The sequence below is a fragment of the Nicotiana tabacum genome, chromosome 6 (genome assembly GCF_000715075.1).
Source record: "Nicotiana tabacum cultivar K326 chromosome 6, ASM71507v2, whole genome shotgun sequence".
Taxonomy (NCBI): domain Eukaryota; kingdom Viridiplantae; phylum Streptophyta; class Magnoliopsida; order Solanales; family Solanaceae; genus Nicotiana; species Nicotiana tabacum.
The window spans coordinates 211,579,304-211,594,193 of NC_134085.1; the positions used below are offsets into that span (position 1 = coordinate 211,579,304).

At 35.8% G+C, this 14,890-nt stretch overlaps 1 protein-coding gene across 1 annotated transcript; it reads right to left on the reverse strand.

Annotated features, from left to right (window-relative positions):
• Positions 1-12,850: 12,850 nt before the first annotated feature.
• LOC107812278 (cucumber peeling cupredoxin) lies at positions 12,851-13,825 on the reverse strand. Its single transcript, XM_016637337.2, has 2 exons — positions 13,555-13,825; positions 12,851-13,439 (listed from the first exon to the last, which is right to left on the reverse strand). Exons 1-2 carry the CDS (start codon positions 13,736-13,738, stop codon positions 13,069-13,071), a joined length of 555 nt encoding a protein of 184 aa, XP_016492823.2. The 5' UTR covers positions 13,739-13,825; the 3' UTR covers positions 12,851-13,068.
• Between the last annotated feature and the right edge of the window lie 1,065 nt (positions 13,826-14,890).

A 14,890-nucleotide genomic window follows, 5' to 3' on the forward strand; every position in this document is an offset into this window, starting at 1 on the left:
ATTTAGTTGTAGAAAAATAAAAGAAGAAAAAGAGCAAAAATATAAAGAAAAATCGGATTGGACCATTTCTTCAAATTTCAACCCCAAGCCCAAATAATTGTCCAATCTTCCCCATGACCCGGTCCATTTCAAACCGGGTCGACCCGATCCATAACCCCATAACCCAACACCCCTATTATCTTACATTTCAAAAAAAAAATAAAAAAAATGAAAAACCCTAAAAACTAACCTAAACTACCCCCCCTTTTCTCTTTCTCTCTTTCTTCTTCTTCCTTAAGCTCCCCTCCCATGGTTTCCCCCCCCCTTCCATGGCTGCCCTTTCCCCCTTACCCTCATGCCACACACACACGTCAACACATACACACACATACACAACGGAAAAAAAAATCACACACGCAACGGCTGCCTCTTCTTCGTTCTTCGCTCCAAACGACTATCGTCGTCATGCCACTACTGCCTGCGCCATGGCTGCCCACGTCGCCTCTGCTGCTTCGTTTTCTTCCAGCTGCTTCCACTGTCGTTGCTGCGTTCCAGCTTCTTCTGCCTTTTACTACGTCCAGCCATGGACGAGCTTCGACGTCGACCATGTCGTCGTCCATTGTTGTCCGCGCCGTGCTGCTGCTCGCTGCTTCGGGCTGCTGCTGCTTCACGTCATCTCCTTCGGGCTGCTGCTGCTTCTTTGTCCTCCATTGTTGTGGCTTCTGCTACAACCAAACGTTGTTGCCTCATCGCTTAAAATCAACCGGAAAACATACAAAAATTTGGGGCAGATTTGAGTTATTTTAGTTTCGAAGCTTCCGGGCAGATTTGTTTCCGTTCAAGTTCGTCATTGTTTCGATCCAGTTAGTTGATTTAAGTTTCATTTTTTGTCCGTAATTTGTTTGATATTTTTCGGATCCAAAATCGATAAATGATTCAATTCTTGTTTTGTTTGTTCATCGTTGAAATAATTTTTTAGTTTGTTCATATGTTTTGTTGGTTTAATTTTCAGATTCAAATGAAAATTTAATTAATTGTTTTTCAGTTTATTTCATGTTAATTTTATTTTTGTAAAAAAAAAAAGAATTGTTAGTTTAAGTTTAATATTGTTAGATTTAGTTTAAATCGTTTAAATCCGTTGTTTGTTGTTAATATAGATTTAGTTCATGTTCATCTTGTTTGAAGTTCGTTTTTTAATTTAGTAATTTAATGCGAAGTTATGTTTTGGTTTTAATTTTTGGATCATGTATCTTTGTTATAAATTTTGTTGGATTTAATTTAAGAAAGATTAATTGATTATTTGAAGATTAGTGATTTGAATATGTTTATTTGTTTTGTTTAAGTTTAATTCGAAGTTTGAATAAAGTTTGTTTGTTATTATTGTTGAATCTTTTCATTTATGTTCATACTTTGTTTGGTTGATCTTGAATCCGAAATTTGTATAGTTTGATTTTCTTGTTTATTGTTTATCATTTATGATTATTTCTTGAGTTTGTCTCATAATCTTGTTTAAGTTTAATATAGGAATTGTTTGTTGTAATGTTGTTAGAGTTGATTTTAAGTTCAATATTATTGAATTTAGAAATCTGAATATACTTGTTTGTTATTGTTGTTGTTGAATCTGAAAATAGGATTGTTTGTTGCTAAAAAAATATTGTTCAATCAAATTTTAGTTGTTCTTTGTTGTTCAATTTGTGTTCATGTGATTTGTTGTTGAAATGGTTCAGAAATCATGTTCATGTGATTTGTTGTTTAAATTTGTGTAGAAATTGGTCATATTGGCTATATTTTGGTTGAATGTGATTAATTGATTTGTTATAGCTGATGGGGTAGTTTGGTAATTTGCAGTACGTTCAGGGGTAGTATGGTAATTTCAGTAAGGTCGGAGGGGTAGTTTAGGAATTGTACATTTTGTAATTTTTTATGTGAAGCATGGGGGACAAAATGAAATGGGGTGGATTGTGATATAGTTATTTAATATAAAAGGGGGACAAGACAAATTTTAGTGTGGGAGAATCTTGTATTTGTTTATGTTAGGCATGAGGGACAAAATATTATGGGGTGATGTGATATACTTATTTAATGTAATGGGGATGAGTGAGAAGATAATGGGTTTGGTAGGAGAAAATGGGTTGATTTTAATTGATTAAAAGATTTCTGGGATGGAATATATATAGAGGTCTTGAAATCAGATTTGAAAAAAGAAGAAGAGAGAGAATAGAGAAAAAAAAAAGCTGAATATTTAAGAGAGAAAGAAAAAATCCGAAAAATATTATAACTTTCAAGAAAGGAAAAAAAATACAAAGAAAAGAGCTGAAAATTAGAAGAGAGAGTAGTGCACACCTGATAAATATTCTGATATACGGGTTTAGAAATTAAGGGTTAAACATTAATTAGCTTTTCAAATATGAAAATTCCCTTGGTTTCTGTCCGTTGTTTGGTTGACAGTGTTTCTGGATTTTATTTTGATTTTCAAATCTGTCACTGGGATTTTTGTTGACTGGATTGCTGGTTATTATTGTTGTTGTTGTGTTACGTATTGCATGGCTGACTTTCTTCTTCTTATATTGGCAATACCAGGTACACAACTGTAATTTTGGCATTTTGTAAGCTGAAATGAAGAACGGAATGTTAAATTTCTAATTTAGTTTTAATTTTTTTAATTGTATTTAGATTATTTCATGTATTATTATTCTGTAAATCACTGTCATTAGGCATGATTATAGCGATATATTAAATAACGCCTTAACCGGATTATTAGGAAATATATTTAAGCCTGATTATTAATTAAAACTGTTTAATAATCAAAATAGAAGAAATAACGTAAAAATGGCGTTATGGAATCAGTTTGGCAAAAATTGACTAAGTTCTTTATTCATAAGGTTTTTTTTGTCAACGTTAAGTTAATCGGAATCATGTAGTTAATTTCAGTTAAAACATGAATTAGTTTGCGAATCAAGTATTAGGACATGATATGAATTAAAACAAGGTTAGTTAAGGTTAAATTGTTTTAATTTTAGAAATATGGTTTAGTAATCAAGTTTTTTTTTTTAATTTTCAGTATTTGTAAATAATTAATTTCAATAAGCTTAAGTCATACTAATAATATGAATTTTAATCCAACTATGGGATAATTAGTTTTTTTTTGTTTTTTTTTTGACAATTCCATATTATTTGTAATTATAATTTTAGTAATATTACTTTCCATTAATATTTGTTTTAAATTAGTAATTAATATGTTATTTTTAAGTATGTAGAGATTGACTTCATAATTATAGACAAACTTAGTAATAATAAAGATGTAGTCATTAAAGGGTATTCATAAAATAAGGGAGGATCTCGCTAAAAAATAATAAATATAAATAATACAAAAGTTGCAGTCCTCCAATCTTATTTTTTTTTTAAAATATAAGAAAATACCTAGATTCCGAGATGGGCAATTTAGTAAAATTCACAGTCCTACCTAATAGTATCATAACGCGTAATATTTTGGCGCATATTTAATAAGGTTTTTTTCTTAAATACGGGTGTACATTTATGCAACCCAAATCACGATCTTGACGAAGTCAAAAATGCGTCAACAAATCACATGTGCACTGGTTGTGGCGTGGTTCGAGATGCGTTTTCACGACGTTGCAATTTTGTATAAATTAAATAATGATAAAAACGGTTTTTAAAAGTTAAATTTGCATATAAGTTCTTAATTGTTTAAAAATCAGATAAATGAGCCAAATACGACAATTGAGCGACCGTGCTAAAACCACGGAATTCGGGAATGCCTAATACCTTCCCAGGTTAACAGAATTCCTTATCCGGATTTCTGGTTCGCGGACTATAATACAGAGTCATTCTTTTCCTCGATTCGGGATTAAAATTGGTGACTTGGGACACCCTAAATCTCCCAAGTGGCGACTCTGAAATAAATAAATAAATCCCGTTTCGATCGTCCTTTAATTGGAAAAACTCCCTTGTACCCTAGCGGGGGCAGAAAAAGGAGGTGTGACATCTATGAGTTTCAGTCGTTGACATCTATTAAGCACCTTACCTTCTTTCGTAGTACTCGGCTAAATAGCTGGCATGGCTTCTGCAGATGAGCCAAGTAATTCTTTGTAGAATTCTACTACTTCACTTTCAGTTGCATCCATTGTTTGTACTATTTCGATGACTCCTAATCTTGTTTTGACTAACTCTATTCTTCATACTGTCAAAGAAAAAAGCAGAGTTTGAGTCTCCCAATTTTAACCATTGGTTTCTGGATTTTTGTTTGAAAATACTTTCTTCAATATTGACCCATTTCTCCAGCTGCTTCTTCAGTTCCTTCTCCTCTTCAAACAAGTTTGAATGTACGTAGTTAGTTCTCATTTTCTCTTATACCTCCTTTAGTTGGTGTCTGGCCTGTTTCACTTTTGCATCAATTGCGGCAAACTCAGTAACATTCAACCTCTTTAACTCTCTTCTTACTTCTTTCAATTTCATCCATACTCCAGGCATTTGTGCTATTTTTTGTCTTTCCCAGACCCTTGCAACTACCGTTAATACTCTTTATGTTCTGCCAAATGGTTGAAGTACTTGAAAGGCCTAGAGTTATGTGGTTCATCTCCAAATTTGACACATAGGGGAGAGTGATTTGAGAAATAAGGATCCATAATTACATCATCCAATTGTGGCATATTGGTTATCCATTCAGAGTTAACTATCGCCCTATCTATTTTGCTAAATACGTGAGAGTTTGTCCACGTGAAGCTTCTCCCTATTGTTCTCATTTCAGACATTCCTGCATTTATTAGAAACTCTTTAAAATCTCAGATTTCCCATTCTTCTATTGGATTCCTATTGCTTCTGTCATCTACTGATAAGATTGTATTAAAATCACCCGTACATAGCCAAAGGCGGACCTACAAGGGACATAGAGGGGTCAAACGGAACCCGCTAGCCTCGGCAAAAATCGTGTATATATATTTGGATATACGACAAGGACCCCTTAAATAATTTTGATGTGCCCCCTCAAACAAAAAGATGGATTGCTCTGCTGGTTGAGCATGCGACATTTATTGCCTTACTAACTATATGACCTGGGTTCGAAACCCAATACTAGCGCTTTATTTGATTATTTTTTTTCTCTTTGATTTCAAGATATAATAGTATCATGTATTTAGTGCTTAACTCAGCTTTTTTCTTTATTTTTTCTAAATTTATGAATAATTATTTTAGCACTAATACATAGTAGTCAACTTCTACACAAAATAGTTTGAAACTCTTTTTGAGAAATATCTTTCTAGACATCGAAAAGGTAAGAAAGAGACATAAAAATATATCAAAAAAAAATTAGAAGGGGAATAAGATATTCCATTACCAAGAAACCAATCACCTTCTTTATCCTGATAATTATTTTTATAAGCATTACCATTTTCTTGACATGTATAAAAATAAGTAATTCAATAAAAAAAATTCCAAAACAGTAATAAAAAACTCCAAAAATCCTTTAGCCTTCAAGGATCACTTCGGCAAAGTAGCAGATATTTGAACGACAGTGACTGAGACTCTGCTTGAACTGCTTAATAGACCTTTAATATTGATCTTATTAGACTAAGTTTTTGATATTTTTGAACATCCTTTCGATCATTGACTCAAAGTCACTAAGTTTTCAAGGAGTTAGCACATCAGATTTTGCCATTACTAGCTGACATATATATGTCAATAGCGGTGCCCCCGCTACATTCAAATACTGGATCTGCCTCTTTACATAGCCAAGGACTTTGTTGAGAGAGGCTCCAACTTAGCAAATCCACCCATAAGCTTTTCCTTGTCTCTACTGCGTGTAATCCATATACAGTTGTGAAAGTGAATTCTTGTCTGCTAGAAAATAAGAGTACCTCTCCATGAATATACTAAGGTTTTCACCTATCATAGTAAAAAAAAAATTATTAGGTCCCCACACTATCCATATCCTTCCTCTGCCTCCAGGTTCATAGTTTGTACACCATTTTCACTTAGGGGCTATATTATTTAGAATCTTACTTGAATACTTTTCTTGCACCCTATGTTATACTATAGCAATAATACTAATACTATTTTCCCTGATAAACCTCTACATCTCCTTTTGCTTATAGACTTTATTCAAGCCTCTAATATTCCAGGTGATCAGCTTCATAAAATAATTGGTCTGGTAGTACAACCTCCTCCAAAACCCCACGACTACGCTGCACTCCTTCCATTCTACTAGTGCCAATACTTGTCTGATGAGCATTTTCTCTAGTAAGAGCAGTAAAACCATTTCTCATAACCAATCTCTCTTCAGCAGCAACATGGTTATTTTTAGCAGCAGATTTTTTCCCTTACTTCCTGCCACTGCTCCTCTTTACCATTTGTTTTCTTTTGAGCTTGGATGTCTTCTTTTATAGCTTGACTAGTTTCTAGTTTCCTATTGTCCACAATTACTTGTGGTCCTTCACTTTCGGTCACTGAGTTGTTCTGCTCCTTAGGTTTCCATTCCTGTCTTTGCTTTGGTTGTTTGGCTTGTTGTTGCTACATTACTATCTTGTTTTGGCAACCCAATTATAAACATGTGTTACAATACACAAGTTTCCAATCATAGTTAACTGCTTGCTCAAATTGTCTTCCATTTGGATCTCTCACTATTATCTTCGTAGGTAATGGCCTGGTAATATTTATTTCCACAAGAATTCTGGCATATGAGGTCCTCTCCACTTTAGTGGTACATTCATCACCAGAAATATGTGTCCCTAGCCCACTTCCAATTCGACTCAAAGAGTCAACTCCCTAGTCGGTCAAAAGTAAGTTTGGGAGCTTAACCCACAAGGGGAGATTCTTCAATACTTCCTCCTTGTTGGAGTCGATGAAGATGACAGAGGCCATTCGGTTTTGGACGTGAGGGTTTGAGGTGGTATTTTGGGCCTTGAGCCTAATTGTTGTGCTACCTAATTATTGTGCTAACAATGCTCCAACAATTGGGCCTGGTCACCCTTAGCCCACTTATGGGTCTGCCCTGTCCAACTATTGTAAGAACATAGTGTATAGCACATGTTATTTTATATTTTACTTATTTTCCCCATACCTTTGTATTTTAATTATTTTCTTCATCCTTTTATTTCTTTTATGTACAACTTTATCCTAGCTAATAGGACATTGCCACTTGGCAATATAGTATGTTGCCCTAAAACATTCATTCTGTATATAAAGTTGGGGTTGTACACTTAATACAATTCAATCATTGAATATACAAAAGAAGAAATCTTCAATTAATTCTCTCATTTTTCATGGTACCAGAGCAGGTTTAATTCTGCTATCTTTTTATGCTTTCTCAGTCATAAATCAGTTTTTCTTCTTCTCTTAAGCTTATCTGCTATGGTTACTTCACCGGAGTCAGCTGATACTCTAGCTTCTGCTTCTGCTGCCACCACTAATGTTCTTGCACCTACAGTTACCATTACTTCAGGAGTGATTGACTCTACTCACCCTTACTACCTTCATCCTTCTGACTATCCAGGGATGAACCTTGTATCCTCAGCTTTTGATGGAAAAGGATATGGAGGTTGGAGAAGGGCAGTTATCATTGCCTTGTCTGCAAAAAACAATCTGGGATTTATCGATGGTACTCTTATTATCCCTAAGGCTGATTCTGTAATCCAGCAGGCCTGGGGTAGATGTAATGATATGGTACTTTCATGGCTTCTCAACTCCCTGTCCAAAGAGATAGCTGAGAGTGTGCTCTATTCACAAAGTGTAAAGGATTTATGGAGTGACCTAGAAGACAGATTTGGACAGGCAAATGGAGCAAAGTTGTTCCAATTACAAAAGGAATTAAGTTCAGTGGTGCAAGGTAATTCAAGTGTATTAACTTACTTCACCAAAATGAAAAGCCTATGGGATGAACTAGATGCACTCAATACATTTTCTGCTTGTGTTTGTGAGTGTGAGTGTGGTGCAAAAGTCAAAAGCTTGAAAGCACACAAAGATGAGAGACTATTACAGTTCCTAATGGGACTAAATAATATATTTATTGGGGTAAGGAGTAACATATTATTGTCATCACCTTTACCTTCCATTGGACAGGCATACTCTCTTGTGATTCAAGATGAGAAACAGAGGGAGATACATGCTACCCCTGCATACTCAGGGGAATCTGCCTCATTCATTACTGCAAACCAACTAGGAAATTTCAGAAAAATTAATGAGAACAGGATGCAGAAAATAAGTTTTGAATCTAAGAAATATTTAGGAATTTGTTCCTATTGCAAAAAGCCTGGACATAGCATACAGAAGTGCTATAGAATTCATGGGTTTCCAGCTGATTTCAAGTTCACAAGGGAGAAAAGATTTCAAGAAGGTGCCCAGGAAAACAAAGCTTCCTTTTCAAATGAAGAAAATGAACAGGGAGCAGAAAGTGCATCAGGAGTTCAGAATCTCACCAAGGAAAATGTGGCTGAGCTGCTGCATCTTCTTCAGCAAGTGAAAGTGGGACAAAACAGTGCAGGAACCTCTGATGTTGCAGCAAATGTGAGCTATGCTGGTATGACCAATTTATTTGAAGATTTAGCCTGTTTAATTCAAATCAATGATGAGTCTTGGATATTGGATAGTGGAGCAACAAAACATATGTCTTTCAACAAAGATTTTTTTACAGATTTAAAAACCTTGGCTAAACCTCTCATGGTAAAACTCCCAAACTCTTACAGAATTCAGGTCACTCATTCAGGAACTATTTTTCTTTTGCCTAATCTGATTCTTCGAAATGTTCTTTACATTCCATCCTTCAAATATAATCTGTTGTCTGTGCACAAGTTGTGCAGACAACTCAAGCAATATGTTTTATTCACACCTTTTTTATGTTTTCTTCTACAGGACCCTTCAATGAAGAGCCCACTGGAGATTGGTAAAGAGGAAGGGGGCCTCTACATTCTCAGATCCAGACATACAACACCAGTGTCTAAGAGTTCACCTAAGTTTAGAAGTGTTTTTATTCCAAGAAGGAATTCTGTTTCCAATCATAGTTTGCGTTCATGTTTTAGTTTTTCTGATTCAATTGTAAAAGAGAAGCTGTGGCACTACAGATTAGGCCATATGCCCTTTAGCAATATGAAAAATGTTTCATCAGTTTCTATATCCAAGTGTTCCAAATTCTCCACTCCATGTGTTATTTGTCCTATGGCAAACGTCCTTTTCCCTCTAGTTCTATTTCTACTAAGAAAGTGCTTGAATTAATTCATGTGGATACCTGGGGACCATACAATAGTGCTACATATGATGGCTTTAAACATTTTCTTACAATTGTTGATGACTTCAGTAGAGGCACATGGACCTACCTACTAACCAACAAATCCAATGCATTCACTATTCTAAAAGGTTTTATAGCTATGGTAGAAAGACAGTTTAACAGCAAGGTGAAAACTATAAGGTCGGATAATGCTTTTGAATTGGGAAGTGGTAAAGTTCAATCAGAATTTTTTGAGTCACTAGGTATTATTCATCAAACCACTTGTGTGTCCAGACCACAACAAAATGGAGTTGTGGAGAGAAAACACAGGCATCTTTTAGAGACATCCAGAGCCTTGTTATACCAATCACACCTGCCTATATCATACTGGGGTGAATGCCTTCTTATAACGACCTATTTGATCAACAGATTTCCTTCAAGTGTCTTAAAGTTTAAGACTCCTTATGAAGTTCTTTTTTCAAGCAAGCCAAAGTACTTTAACCTTAGATGCTTTGGGTGTTTATGTTTTGCTTCTACTGTCTCAAATCAAAGAACTAAGTTTGAACCAAGGGCTATACCTTGTGTGTTCTTAGGTTATCCTCATGGAAAGAAGGGTTACAAAGTGTTGAACCTCGAGAATTTGAAGCCTTTCATTTCTGGAGATGTTGTATTTCATGAAGAATTCTTTCCATTTGCTTCTATTAATTCTAATTCTTCTTCTGAGATTTCTTTACCCACTGATCCAGTTTCTGCAAGTCATCAGACTCCTGAACCTTTACCTTTTGCTATCAGACCTCACACTAAAGCTTCCAAAGAGGCTACTGAATCATCAAGTGACTTCTGTTCTTCCCCCATTTCTTCAAATCATCCTAGTACACTTATTCCCTCTATCTTTACTTCTAGTTTCTCTCCAGATTCTCCAGTAACATCTAGTCAACCACATACATCTGCACCAGTTTTTCCTTCTTTGGATTCTGATTCTATGATGGATGTTCTTATTAGGAAGTCTACTAGACCACACACAACTCCATCTTATCTCAAGGATTTTATCTGTAATGCACTCCAACTCACAGATGTTAGCAACTCTTGCTTACTCACACTAGTTACACCTACTTGTATATCTTTCAGTGGACTATCTTCTACCAATCAACATATGCTAAACACATTGTCCAATATACAAGAACCTACGGACTATTTACAGGCAACACATCACCCAGGGTGGCAAGAAGCAATGAATAAAGAGATTGAGGCACTTGAACTTAATAAGACTTGGGAAGTGGTTGAATTACCACCCGGGAGGAAAGCTTTACCATGCAAATAGGTGTATAAGGTTAAACACCATTCAGATGGGAGTGTGGAAAGACTAAAGGCAAGATTGGTCATTAGAGGAGACATACAAAAAGAGGGAATAGACTTCAATGAAACTTTTTCACCTGTGGAGAAGATGACCACAATCAGATACATACTGGCCACTTTTTCACCTGTGTCATTTCCTGTTTTTCAGGAACGGACGAAGCACGTTGAAATCGATTGTCATTTTGTACGCGACCAATACCTTGCTGGGCTGATTTCGTTAACCTTTGTTCGATCTTCTGCCCAGTTGGCAAGTTGGGTGTGTTTTCTACCCCCCTCCAACTTGAGGGGGGGTGTTGGAGTCGATGAAGATGACAGAGGCCATTCGGTTTTGGACGTGAGGGTTTGAGGTGGTATTTTGGGCCTTGGGCCTAATTGTTGTGCTACCTAATTGTTGTGCTAACAATGCTCCAACAATTGGGCCTGGTCACCCTTAGCCCACTTATGGGTCTGCCCTATCCAACTATTGTAAGAACATAGTGTATAGCACATGTTGTTTTATATTTTACTTATTTTCCCCATACCTTTGTATTTTAATTATTTTCTCCATCCTTATATTTCTTTTATGTACAACTTTATCCTAGCTAATAGGACATTGCTACTTGACAATGTAGTATGTTGCCCTAAAACATTCATTCTGTATATAAAGTTGGGGTTGTACACTTAATACAATTCAATCGTTGAATATACAAAAGCAGAAATCTTCAATTCATTCTCTCATTTTTCACTCCTTGAAATCAAAGTGAGGAGCCCATGCCTTAGTGATCACCGGCTTGGTATTGATTGTACTTGGCCCTGAATATAACACTTCATTCCTTTCTTTTATACTACTAAATTTAACAATAAAGAATCCTTCATTGTGATAGTATACTTTTGGCTTTGTTACAAAATTCCACTGGAACGCGATAAATCTTTCAACAACTCCAATACTAGGTGTATCTCCAATTACGTACATGATTACCGCCTTCCTCCATTTCTCTGTTTCCTTCTCAACTTCAGCTTGCTGCAATTCTATTATTTTTTCCCCATTGTGTATCATTGGAGGTACATAGGTGAGCCACATTCCTCTAGCCACATAGGTATTCCTTGCCACTAGGTTAGCCCATGGTTTGGATTCAGTAGTAGTCCTTGTCCCAGCTGCTTTGGCTTTCTCACACCCAGTGTCTCCAGTTCCTTTGCATCCCTCTTTGTCTATCACCAAGACATGCATAGTTCCTTTAGGATTTACACTCAATTGTAATTTCCTTTGAGCGCTTAATCCTTCGCTGTGTGATTTGTTGCCAGCATTTCCCCCAATATCCAGCAATTGATCCATGTTATTATTAGGGCCAACACTTACCCCTGCAATCGTCTTACTCCCCTGCCTGTTTGATCCATCAACTTCAGGGTGTATTCCTTCTATCTGCTTGTCTTTGTTCCCGCTCTCTGAGCTGCGATTTTGATTTGCAGTTGAAGCACTCACCATCAATCCTCCAATTGATTTTGGAGTAATCATCCCCTTCTCGCGAATCAGGGTTTCGTGTGTTGGCGTTACTTTCACTTATTCTCCATTTCGACTAGCTGATGCTATGAATTTCGCTAATTAAACCTTTGTACTGCTTTTCTTAGGTCTTCCTCTGCCTCCCATGGCCGACAGTGCAAGATAGCAATCACACTAAATTACGCCGAGAGCACGAAAATGAAAGGGAAGACGTTGTTTCTTCCAATAATTCGCTTTGTGATTCTTTTGTATCATATTTGGACAATATAAATTTCGACACAGAATGAATCCTCTTCCCTCTTAGTTACTAGCTCTGCCCCTGTTCTTGAACCTTAGAAGATATTTAAGAACAATAACTGTGGTACCAAATTAAATGGCTTTATATGGGTTGAACTCAAGAATTCAATCATGTCACTCTGCACATGGGTGCCGGAACTTACATGGGAATCATACAATGTCGTTGTCATGGTTGGAAAATACCATCTTTTATATATGCTATACGTGCAATTTTAGAGTAACATGACATTAAACACTACAAAATGTAATTTATTAGGTATCACTGGCAGTAGAATATCGTCGTAAATTCATAGCAAACAAAGGACGACCACTCAATGTCACCACGAATTTAGCTTCTAAATTAAACCACCTTAGAGTCTTTAGATTGCGCTTAATTTAAGGTAATTTATTGATATTGGATTTCTGGAAAATGGTAAAACTGTCAACTTAATTTAGATGCTTGGTAGAAATTATTGCAGAATTATACACCATAATTATTTGTTTTAGATTATTTACCCGATACGACAGGGACATACAAACAGAGGACATGCCGATCAAAATAATCTCTACAGATGATTGCAAAAATACTAGTACAATTATTTCATAAAATATCACTAAAACAATCAGTGGCTAAAACAAAACTGAATCCAATACAAGCTGGTATACAAAATTAAAAATTGGTCCATCGCAAGTTATTTTAATCGTAGTATAAACTCCAATGTATTAAAGAGAAAACTCAACAACCTCCTCAATTCGATCGGCTAATTTAAAGAAAAATGGCCAAGGCAATCGAGGATAAACCGAGCAGGAAACTGGCAAACACGGTCGTTGAGGATGAAGGAGGAGGAGGAGGAGCAATACCACCAGGAACAGAACCTGAAGGTCCAGCAGCAAATGATGTAGGTGGGTTGGCTCCTGGAGTACCAGTACTGCTGGATACTGTAATGGCCAATTTCTGGCCATTTTGGCAATGCCGGCCAAAAGTGCAAATGTAATAGCGTTCTCCAGCAGAGTCAAGAGTTACATTTGCTGGTCCACTCATTATAGCACTGCCTATGGCATTTTGTGAACTGCACCCATCGAACGAGGCTTTTGGTACTTGTAATACGTCATGTGTGTTGGTCATAAAATTGAAAACTGTTAAAAAGAATTGACAAGAAAAGCTAAGTAACATTATAGGAGACTAAATTTAGCTTAAGCCAAAGGTTATAGCATATCTCAAAGTAAAATGGAAACACAGAATTAAGCATACCTAAAGTGTCACCAACCATAAAGGTTTTTCCAGCAGCCCAGTTTGTGTAAGCTGATGCGCCACTACTTGGTATGGTCCAACCTTCGTTGTCCCCGACCACATGCGCCGTTTGGGCTGTCGTGAGTTGAACCAAACTTGCCAAGGCTAAAGCACCAAACAGAACCATGCGCATAATCATGTCCATGTCTCTGTTTTTTGGTTGCTTTTCTTTTTAAAGAAGATTTTTGGAAGAAATCCTATCAGAACTGAGGAAGTGTTTGGTGAGATGCCTACAGCAATATGGCTTTCTATATATAAGAGAAGGATTTTGAATTGGTCTAAACTCTTAACGTGTGCATGGTGCTAGGTCTTGAATTTCAAACGTAGAAAAAGTGGTGGGAAATCAAAGCAGGAATTTAATGCTTGTTGGACAATTGGGACATAATAAAAAATGAATGAGCTAGAAATAAGGACCCAAAATAGAAAAGTAGAACGCGGCTAATTCAACTCCCAAACACAATCAAATGAAGCAAGTCAATATATATGGACACTTGACTTGAGCCTTTCCTATTACGATACGTGGGAGTACTATTTTTGCTATACTATTTACGAAGTTTATATATAGCTGATAGGTAAGTTCCTCAACTATATTAAAACATACCAACAAAAAAAATCAGAGTAAAGCTCTTTTAGATTTGATTTATTTTCAAAGGATGGTGATAATTGACTGAGCACATTCCAAACAATATTAAAGTCCTCCAAACGACGTTCAATAAATTGATTTTCTAAAATATAGCTTCTAGAATTGTGAGACCTTTTAGTATTGCCAGGGTACTTGCTGAAATGTTGGAATTTCACTTTCCAAGTTTACACTTCTTACTTTTACCTGTAGCTTGTGATTAACTGAATTTTAGGCTTTTCTAATTAATATATGCTGAGAGTCCGTTAGTGATAAGGGCAAATATGAGACAATTTTCTGACGACAAGGGTATGAATCAACCCCAAATATAATACATGATAAAATTGAATAATTTCTATAGTGCAGACAAATTTGGATCTTAATTTTCCCTTAACTCAATGCTATGATAGTGTAATAAAAGGACTACACTGAGGCAACGTAACCAGACTTTACAATGTAGCCTTTGAATAAGTTGGTTGAAATACATAGGAAAAGAATGTTAATAGACTATCTATTCATATCTATACTATATTAAAAGCACGAAAGTCCTTAGCGAAATGTCGTTTGCTTTTTTTACCATTTAAAAATAGATTTCGGAATAGATAAAATAGTAATTTAAGTTATTTTCCTAATATTTAGGACTTAAAAATCAACTAAACTTTGGCTATTAAATTTTTC

Bases quoted from the DNA above. Each gene is read 5' to 3' on its own strand.
- LOC107812278 (XM_016637337.2), bottom strand. From the start codon at position 13,738: ATGGACATGATTATGCGCATGGTTCTGTTTGGTGCTTTAGCCTTGGCA. The intron at 13,440-13,554 runs GTATGCTTAATT...TCTTTTTAACAG, and splicing joins TATGGTTGGTGACACTTTAG to TTTTCAATTTTATGACCAAC.